General features: G+C 31.0%; 2 protein-coding genes across 2 annotated transcripts; both read left to right on the top strand.

Annotated features, from left to right (window-relative positions):
- LOC109127623 (putative defensin-like protein 244) lies at nt 2,195–2,551 on the top strand. The gene is made up of 2 exons (XM_019232627.1): nt 2,195–2,264; nt 2,364–2,551. The coding sequence occupies exons 1-2, from the start codon at nt 2,195–2,197 to the stop codon at nt 2,549–2,551; spliced, it is 258 nt and encodes an 85-aa protein (XP_019088172.1).
- Nucleotides 4,028–4,446, top strand: LOC109127288 (defensin-like protein 242). Its single transcript, XM_019231872.1, has 2 exons — nt 4,028–4,097; nt 4,232–4,446. The coding sequence occupies exons 1-2, from the start codon at nt 4,028–4,030 to the stop codon at nt 4,444–4,446; spliced, it is 285 nt and encodes a 94-aa protein (XP_019087417.1).

Below are 10,629 nucleotides of genomic sequence, written 5' to 3'. Positions count from 1 at the left end.
ATAATAAAAAAAAAATCAAACTCAGATACACTATTACTCATCTTTTATAGATTTATATTAAAAACGCATATGAGTGATATTATTCAAGTATTTTATTTTCAAGATCAAACTAAAATTTAAAATTCATATATTGTAAAAAGTTGTAATTTAAATCCATATATTGTTCTACTTATATTTTAAAATATATTAAGAACCCAAAAAGTCAAACATTTAAAATGCATGATATCATTATTAATGCAATATATTAGATTTATTGATAAAGTAATGTTTTTTTTGTAAACTCATGCTCTAAAAAGTTGACACATAGAGACTCCTCCTTTTGACATTTGCTATTTTTAAAATTAAATTTAATAATTATTTGTTTTTGTTAATTTCAACTATGATTAAAAAATCAAACTCAGATACACTATTACTCATCTTTTATAGATTTATATTAAAAATATATGAGTGATATTATTCCAGCATTTTTATTTTAAAGATCAAACTAAAATAATTTAAAATTTGTATATTGTAAAACGTTGTAATTTAAATTCATATGTTATTTTACTTATACTTTAAACCATAAAAAGAACCCGAAAAGTCAAACATTTGAAATGCAAAATATCATTACCAATGCAATATATTAGATTTATTACTAAAATAGTAATAAATCTAAGACGGTTTGATAAATATATAGGCTCATGGCCCAATATTACAAGTTCACATTCTTACATATATTTTTAATATAAAAAAATAAAGTATAAAAAAAATAAGTAAAATCTGGGTAAAATATAAATAAAACATAAGTAAAATATTTTGATGTACGCAAAAAACCCCAAAATAATAGCAATATGTCATTTTATGTTATTTTTTAAAATAGAACAACCCACGCAACGTCTAGGCTACCACCTAGTTGAAGATTAAAAAAAAAACAAATTATAGCCCCCATTGTAGCCACGTCTAATACAATTAGATAAACGGTCTCAAAAGTTTGAACAGCTTTATGGATGATCAAGAAAACACTAAAATGATTGTGTTGTAGTTAAGTGCATTAACTTCGCTAGCTTGAACTGTTTCAAAAGGCTCTAGTTGTAAAGTTGTTACCCATTCTATTTTCGATTGCAGATTCTGCATATCGGTCCCAAGCCTCAAGATATTTATTTGGTATATTTATCACCTTTTAAATAAATATTATACATATGTGGGATATTCCATATTCTGTGTTTCCACGAAATTAATTCTAAGATATTTATTTATCTTTCATCTATTGTTGGTAATGCTTGCTTACCTATCCTTATCAGCCTCACAATATATGAATAGGGACTAATATATTTTGTTACTTTCCCATATATCGTTAATAAAATGAAAAATCATGGAATACATAAACTTTGGAAAACTAAAGAGTTAAATCTTGCATTTTTTTGTTTTTACTTAAATATTTCCTTTCAAACTTCACTACCCCCAACAATCGTTACGTCTCTCGTGATAGGCATCAGAGTTCAACGATTGGTTCATTTCTATACAGTTGAATTGTTTAATTGGTTACAATTAGTAACTATTTGCAATATTCGAATCAAGATCGTTTAATCATATATTCATATTCGACAACCTTTCTAAAATTAATATTGCCAAGTACAAACATAGGTGAGATCAATTGATCATGATGACTCAAATTTTAGAGAAATCAAAGAATGATGTTAGATGATTTACAGAAAATATATGCGTTTTTGAACACGACTAGCGAGTAATTTAAATATTTAATCATTTATTGTACCTTAAATATAGTAGATGAAAAACGATATTTACAGAAACTGTATATTGTCTTAACTATAAGGTTAGAATATTTTATTTCCAAAACTGACTAAATTATGTTAGAAAATACTCGAATGGAAAATAATATCTATAATATTTGATCCGAAAAGAAAAAAGAGTAACTACATTATTTGATTGAATACCAATTTGTTTTTACCATAAAAGAAAACAAGACACACCAGATTTCCAGGAAATTACAAATTAACAAGATATACCAAAATTTAATTTATGCATTAAATATACCTTCGTATAAATAAAAATCAAGCCTACGAAACATGCATTGGTTAAATTATATATATATATATATATATATATATATATATATATATATATTAATCACAACATACACACACGCACAAAAAAAAAAGGAGAACAAGAAAAAGAAGAAGAAGAGAGACCAAAGATGAAATGCGTTGCGATTTTATTGGTTTCATGTCTCCTTTTCTCCCTTCTCTCAGCCAACCTTGCCGAAGGTATGATAATGCTCAGCTCATATATGTTTTTCAAATGTAATAACACACACTCAATGCAATTTAATTAAGCTGTGTTATTTCAAAAATGTACTCTATTAGGGTTAGAATGGTGCCCATCAAAGGACGTGTTCAGAGGCTCTTGCACAGACAGAGGAAGTCCAAGCTACACATGTTTTCTAGATCTTTTGGGATCGAAGAGTGCAAGTGCTATGCCTAAGAATTGCAAATGCACTCCTCTTCCTCACAACCGTCGTCAATGCGACTGTTTTGTCGTTTGCAACAATTAAGTTATTCGCTTTCTTGATTTATAATTAGGGTTTGGATTTTTTTCCGTATGCAATAATGTTATTTTAAATGAGCTACGTTCCTCTTTGTAATCCACGTCTAAGTGATAAGAGCCTCAGTTGAGAAACCAAAATTACTTTGAGTATTATTATATCAGTAAAAATGGGTTTTTTTATCAGTGATAGTCCAATCCATGTTCTATTTAATTTACATGTACATATATAAAGTGTTTTGGTTGAATCTTCTAGTTTTATAAACTAACAAGATATTTCTAACGTAGATTTATTTTATAATATGGAGAAAAAAGTAAAAAGATATACAATATGGTTTTGATAACGTATATTTACTAGATTTTAATCTGCGGTACACCGCGTGTATATAATTTTTATTGTTATTTATATTTTATATTATATTTGTTTGTTACATATTGGATATTTTAATATACTTCATGACCATTTTTTGTTTGTTATATTTAGTTTGTTTTGTTTAGTATTTGAGATTCTATTATGATTTTTAATTATTATAACAAAAATAAGGGATCTAAATACATAATAAGTCATATATAATTTAATACGCTATGATTAAGTCAACTTAATTTTTATATGTCAAATATTATAATATTAATAGTGTTGACAAATAATAAAATGAGGATTTAACTCGTGTTAGCATAAATTTAATGATAATTTATTAATTCCAACATGTCCTCTTTTTAACCATCTACCATATAACCATATTATATAGTATTTTTAAAAAATTAATTTTACATATTCATAATATTTAAAAATTTATTAAGGTTATCTATATAATATTAAATAAACGTGAATCGAAGTTTTTCTTAGGTTAAGAATCAAAGCTCACAGGTTTCGGAAAACAAAATAGGAATTTGTTTGCAAAATATTCAGAGATAGAATATCTTCAATAAACAATTGAAGATGTAGTTAAATATATCATAGTTTCTGTTTCCATATTGATTTTGCTGTATTTTTTAGTTGGAATGGTATGTAAAATATTTAAGAAACAAAATCTAAAATAATGATATTTTTGAAAACTTTTTAGGGATTAATTTTGTAAATAAATTTTTAAATAAGTACAAATATAAGGGTAGAACCCAAAATGTACTTCAAAAATGTATATATAGATTTTATAAATATGTGAACTAAACAAAGAGGAATTGTCTTGATATTTTTAAAATGCCTTCCTAATTTTAAACATTACATTTCTTAGAAATAAATGTTATATACCATAAAACGGATTAACTCCCGTGACTTTTTCAATATTCAGTAAAACGAAAAAATACATATAATTTTGGTCCAACAGTTTTCATTCTATTTCCAAAAAAGATAAGATGCAAAGAAGTTGGTTTTTTTGAACAACAGATGCAAAGAAGTTGCAAAATAGCTATATATCAATGTACAACTGCTGAAACCATAACATACAATTTTTAAAGAAAAATCATAGTCAAAAGAGAAAAAAAAAAGATGAAGGTTACTCCAATATTTTTGGTTTCTTGTGTCCTTTTCTCTCTTCTCCCCATCCACTCGTCACAAGGTAACATTAATATATTGTATCATAATTAGATGCATATTTCTTCCTCACTAAAAAAAAACAGTCTGGATTTAAAAAAACTGACTCATATGTATTTACTAATGTCTATGCTTTTGTGTCATGTAAAAAAAAAACAGATGTATCAGTTTTTCCACCAATGAAGGAACCAGTGTATCGACGTTCTAAACAAGTCTTCAATGGATCATGCACAGACAGAGGCAGTCCACCAATCACTTGTTTCCTTGACTTCTTGGGTGCACGAAGTGCAAGTGAGATGCCTAAAAACTGCACTTGCACTCCTCTGCCTAAAAATAAGCGTCTTTGTGAATGTGAAGTTGTTCAACCGTGGTAGTGTAATTACCAAAAAAAAAAGAAACAAAATCTAATATACATCTGATAAATTATTTTCGTGGCCACATTTCTATTTTTTTTCTAAAATCACTCCTTCCATTATTCTATTTTACATATCTTAGAGAATTTTTACATCTTTCTTTTGAAGTAATTTCTCACAAACATTCTATTTTACATTAGAGATTCACTACAAGAAAACAACGGTTTTGCGATTGACGAATATGTAGCAAATCCCTCGCAAATCGACAAAAACGAGAGATTTGCGAAGAAAGTCCGTTCCTCGCAAATCGCTTCTCGCAAATCGGTCAACGTCGCAAATCCCTCGCAAATCGACAAAAACGAGAGATTTGCGAAGAAAGTCCGTTCCTCGCAAATCGCTTCTCGCAAATCGGTCAACGTCGCAAATCCCTCGCAAATCGACAAAAACGAGAGATTTGCGAAGAAAGTCCGTTCCTCGCAAATCGCTTCTCGCAAATCGGTCAACGTCGCAAATCCCTCGCAACTTTTGCGAGGAAAAAAAGTTCCTCGCAAACTAATCGCAAATAGCGAAGACTTGTTTGAAAAGCAATTTCCTCGCAAAATTAGTATCTAGTAACTCCCTCGCAAATTTGCGATGCTTTTGCAATTATTTTTTCCGTCGCAAATAATAATAATGGTATAAAAAAAATTATAATTTTCATTTTGGTTACCTTAATTAGAATTAAACCGGCAATTATAATTAAACCTGTAATTAAAATTAAACCTTATAACTTATGCAAATTAAAACTGTAATTAGAAGTACTAAGTTTTCAAATAACAAAATAAGTTTACAAGGGAGATCAAGTTCTAAGCTAAACATCATTACACATTAAGAGAGAAAGAGAGTTCATCAGGTTGCTTGGCCGCCGGTAGCTTCTCCGCCGGTGGTTGTGTCTCCGATAGCTGGATCTTCTCGACGAAACCTTGCAGCAAACTCTGGATCTTTCTCTGCAAGATAATCAAAGTATGCATCATAACTATGCATCTTCTGTAACTGAGTTGCCTGAGTTGCAAGAACAGCTTCGGCAGCAGCAAGCTTCGCAGCTAGAACAAGTGGATCTTCAGAAGGAGGAGGCGGTTGAACAATATGAGCTGAGCATGCTTCTGCTTGCATGTTACCAACCCCATATATCCGGTTCGTTTTTTTCGGAGCAACCTGCCAACAAAACATATACACACCATAAGTGTTTACACAAACATAAACATAAACAATGAAGCATGTTTTACTCGGCATAAATTTGGTTCTTCACAGTTACTGATAACCCGCCGGAAGCACTACTCTCCAGTTACTGACTCAGCTTCAACTATCTTTGACGACACTTCATTGTACATCTTCTCAGACAGTCCATCAACAAACGACCCATCAGGTTTCCTATGAGTGTCTTCTAGGACTCGCAGGAAATCAGGTAGTGGCTCACCAGTCCTCTCAGACTAAAAACAGAGGAATGAAACAACTATATTACTATATTGTAGATATGATATAATTAATGAACTTGTGTTAAATAGAGATACTTACAAGCTTTCGTGCTCGGGCTTTAAAAGAGGTCTGACCAAAACGGTGCTTATGTATTCCGGTGCCATCAGTATCACTATAGCGAGCATTACGGCTATTGATACTCTTTGCTTCTGATTTTGGTTCACACCAAAAATTGACCAAGCCATCCCATACGGTACGATCAAGCCACCGCGGCATTGCGTCATTACCTTTCTTCTTCCACGTACCCTTCCACCGAGACACTTGATCACTCATCCGGGTCTTCAACTTCTTTTCAAACTTAACTTTAACTCTTCCATTGATGGACGCATCCCAGTTATATGTTTGCTTGTAAAGACATAAAATGAATCAGAAACAGAATCAGAACTAGAATCAAGTGATAAACACACAAAATCTGTAATTTAAACACATCAACAAATCTGTAACTTACCGCAAAAGTTTTAAACCACCGGTTTACAACCGGACCGTTTGGGTCCAATTGGCATGAGCTGATTGGAAATCTCTTTCAAAAATGGCCCGGCCAGTAGCAGCAACCGAAGAATCCTGGTCAAACCTTCAAAACATAAGATAAAACGAATGAGGATCATTGAAAATACAAAACATAAAGATAAACTATAGGTAAGATGAATAACATTCTCACCAGATAGTACCCGGAGGTCGCTTAGGATCCAGTTTTGGTAAGCCAGCACGCCCAGGACTTGCAAGTAACTCTTCCAAAGTGAAAAAAGTTTGAGAGACAGACATACTGTTGACACGCGAAGTTAATTGCTGAGGAAGAAAATCATTTTGCATGCACCCCCGCAGAGGTTGCATTACAGTTATCTTGTGTTGCCGGTGAGGTTCCCTGAGAAGAAGCGGGAGAAGGTAACCTTTGAGCAGAGCCAATAGAGCGTATCCCTCGAGCAGATATGGGAGGAGATAACACTTGAGATGATATGAACTGGCTGTAAACATTTTGGTTTACAGACCCGTTTTGGTCTCGAGAAGACATCTACAACAAATAAAATTAAAATTAAACCTAAACACTAAAACCAAAATTCAATAAAATTATACAAAAAAACAAATTAAACTCGAATTCGAAACCTAAAATCAAAATCCTAAAATTGAAACCCTAAAATTGAAACCCTAAAATCGAAATTGAACACGAAATAAGAACCCCAAACTCGAAATTAGAATCCTAAACTAAAAATTGACCCCCAAATCATAACCCTAAAATAAAATTCTAAACCCTAAACTAACAACACTTTCAGATCGAGAGAATAGGAAGAGTAATCAGAGATAGAGAAGAGAGGAGGAGACTCACCGGAGATAGAGGGGAGAGGAGGAGACAGTCACCGGAGACGAGAGGATATAGAGAGAAGAGAGAGACAGTAACCAGAGACGAGGAGATAGAGAGAAGCGTAGGACAGATCGGAGAAGAGAGGTGGAGATAGAGAGAAGCAGAGAAGAGAGAAGATGCAGAGAGGTGGTTAATCGGAGAAGAGAGGTGGAGATAGATCGGAGAAGAGAGGTGGAGATAGATCGTAGAAGAGAGGAATTAGGGATTTTGGTTTTTTGTGGCTGCGGATTAGTCGAGGTTTGAGCTACGCTCAAACTAGGTTTTCTGTTTAGATAGAAAAACGCTGCGTCGCAAATCCCTCGCAGAACTTGCTAAGGATTAGCTAGGGTCCCTCGCAAATCTCTAGCAAACATATAAAAATATTTCCAGAATTTCCAAACATATAAAAAATATGTAATTTATATAAGAATTATATGAGAATATTGAGAATTGCAAACATATAATGTCATAAGGGTTAAAGTTCAAGGGTTTAAAGTTGAATTGCCATGATTTGGGATATTTGCGATGGATTTGCGACTAATTTAGGGTTTAGGTTCAAGGGTTTAAAGTTGAATTGCCATGATTTGGGATATTTGCGATGGATTTGCGACTAATTTAGGGTTTAGGTTCAAGGGTTTAAAGTTGTCATTTGCAAGGGAATTGCTATGATTTTAGAAATTTGCGATGGAATTGCGACTAACTTGCTATGCGACTAGCAAATCCATCGCAAATTTGTCGCAAATCTTGAATATTTAATTTATAAAAAACATCAAAATAATTTTTAAAAATTAGTCAAATAAACTTTCAAGTATATTATAAGGTCCTATAGGCTCATCATACTCTTTTCTATCATCAAACTTTCCAAAATTGTCCAATTTTGCATCTTCCTCTAATCATTAACTATCTTCTACACTATATCATATATATGTTCATTACATTGGGACAAATATTCCAAAATTATCCAATTCTCCAACAATTTGTGTTGCACTGTCCTATCTTTGATTAAAAGTCTTGGATTCATCTTTTTTTATCATTAATAGTAATGTAATTAGTCTTTAGGGTTTAGGGTTTAGGGTTTAGGGTTTAGGGTTTGAAGTTGTCATTTGCGAGGGAATTGCTATGATTATCTTAATTTGCGATGGATTTGCGACTAATTTGCTATTTATCTAGCAAATCAGTCGCAAATATGTCACAAACCCTGTATATTTAATTTATAAAAACCATCAAAATAATTTTAAAAGTTAGTAAAATTAACTTTCAAGTATATTATAAGGTCCAATGTCTCATCATACTCTTTTTTATCATCATTTTAATCATTAATAGTAATGTAATAGTAATGTATTTCAGAATAATTCACCTTATGAACACATTGAAATATATTTCAAAATAATTATATTAACTTTTGTAATATTTATAAAAAAAATAATTTCCTAATTTTGCAATGGATTTGCTAGGCTATCGCAATTCACTCGCACGTCCATAGCAATCTTGCTATGGATTCTGTTTTCGCAAATGCGTCGCAATATTGCGATTGATTTGCGAGGAAGGTGTCTTTCCCTGCGAATTTGTCGTAAATGTCTCGCAAATGAGCAGCGGATTTGCGACGACTGGCTTCCTCACAATTTTGCGAGGGATTTGCTAAGAACTTTTTGTTTCTCGTAATATCCTCGCAAATCCACCGCAAATTTGTGAGAGCTGTATTCCGTCGCAACTCGTCCTTGCAAAACGCGTGTTTTTTTGTAGTGATTCAATATCTGAGATTTGGCTATACAAACTTAACAAGGTTTCTAGATATAAAAAATAAACTGGCTAGAATGTGTTAAACCTAGCTAGTAGCAAGCATAAAAAAATACTTTTCTTTTGATCAAGAGTTTTTAAAATTTTAGTTTCGCAAAGTTACAGATTTTGCAAGTTGGTTAGTTTAAATGGTTTATGAATTAGATTGTATGGTATTGGGATTTGCAAGATAGATGTAGTGCGTCAACGAGACTGATATCTAGGGATAAGAAATGTTAGATGACTTGAAATCATTGAACTAAATACACAGATACGCTCATGGAGCATTTTATATATGTAAATTTTCCAATGAAAATTAACAAATGAATGGAAAAATAATAAAAAAATCCATGAGTCAAACTGAAATACTAAACAAATCATGAATTAGAAGTAGCAAAATACAATGTAATAAAATCCCTGATTTGTAACCCACTTTAATATTTAAAAAATGTGTAAGCCACTTTAAGATTTTAAAAATGTTTAAAGCCTTGACACCATTTTTTTTGCCAATCACATTTTTTTTGCTTTTAATTTTTTTTAAGCTTTAAAAGTCATTTTTTCACTTATTTGTTTTATAATTTTTTAAAGCGTCAAATTCATGTTTTAAAACTAAACAATTTTAAAAGCATTTTTTTCTCTGTTTTATATTTAAAAGCTCTTCAAAAGTATATATATATATATTAAATATTTTATTTTTATAAATTAATTATTCTCATTTTTTATTTCTTTTAAAATCCATTTCAATAATAAATTTTATATTTTTCATCATCATCACTAATAATACTGCAAAAGAGTTTATGAAGTTAATCATTAATAAGAGAATAACATTAATGCATTGATTAGTGGTTAATAGATTTTTGACTGCTCATATAACTATTCAATAAAAAAAAACATTTCAAAACAATTAAAAACACTATCAATATTTGCCCGAATAATCAATCAAGAATCAATCACCAAAATCAAAAGAAAAATCAGAATATTGTTAGCGAAATTATATATTGACTAATAATATTATCACTATATTTTAATTTATTGTTCAAATGTATTGTTAGTGAAAATTTATATTGACTAGTTTGTTTTTAATCATAATATTTAAAAGAAATACATTCTATTTTTGGAAGATTACTTAAACCATTATAAATAGAGTGGCAAATATGTGTTTTCTTAGAACTTGCAAATCCAACAAGTCTATATAATCTCCACACATATTTTTCTTTTTACGTTTCGGTAGATATTCATTGCATGTGGAACATTGAATTAATTTAGAACTTTATTTGTTTCTACAGAAATAGCATCAGCGCGTAAGGTAACATATTATTGTATTTTTAAAAAACCTTATTGCTAAATTTATATGTCATGTTTTGCTAATACATTTTTTTTTGTTAAACATTTATAGAAACACATCACATGGTCCGATAATAATACCCATATCTTGGAACGGATGACGGGTGGGTAGTTGGAAATGGTCACGATGGGTATGTGCCAGTGCAAGATTATAGGACTGACACACAGACCAAAGTAGATGAATCTTATATGGGCGGTGACCAGGAAGAAAATTTTCATGTACCCCCCCCCCC

Source organism: Camelina sativa, chromosome 11 (assembly GCF_000633955.1).
Source record: "Camelina sativa cultivar DH55 chromosome 11, Cs, whole genome shotgun sequence".
Taxonomy (NCBI): domain Eukaryota; kingdom Viridiplantae; phylum Streptophyta; class Magnoliopsida; order Brassicales; family Brassicaceae; genus Camelina; species Camelina sativa.
This window is presented reverse-complemented; position numbering and strand designations above follow the sequence as displayed.

Bases quoted from the DNA above. Each gene is read 5' to 3' on its own strand.
- LOC109127288 (XM_019231872.1), top strand. From the start codon at position 4,028: ATGAAGGTTACTCCAATATTTTTGGTTTCTTGTGTCCTTTTCTCTCTT. The intron at 4,098-4,231 runs GTAACATTAATA...AAAAAAAAACAG, and splicing joins CCCCATCCACTCGTCACAAG to ATGTATCAGTTTTTCCACCA.
- LOC109127623 (XM_019232627.1), top strand. From the start codon at position 2,195: ATGAAATGCGTTGCGATTTTATTGGTTTCATGTCTCCTTTTCTCCCTT. The intron at 2,265-2,363 runs GTATGATAATGC...GTACTCTATTAG, and splicing joins CTCAGCCAACCTTGCCGAAG to GGTTAGAATGGTGCCCATCA.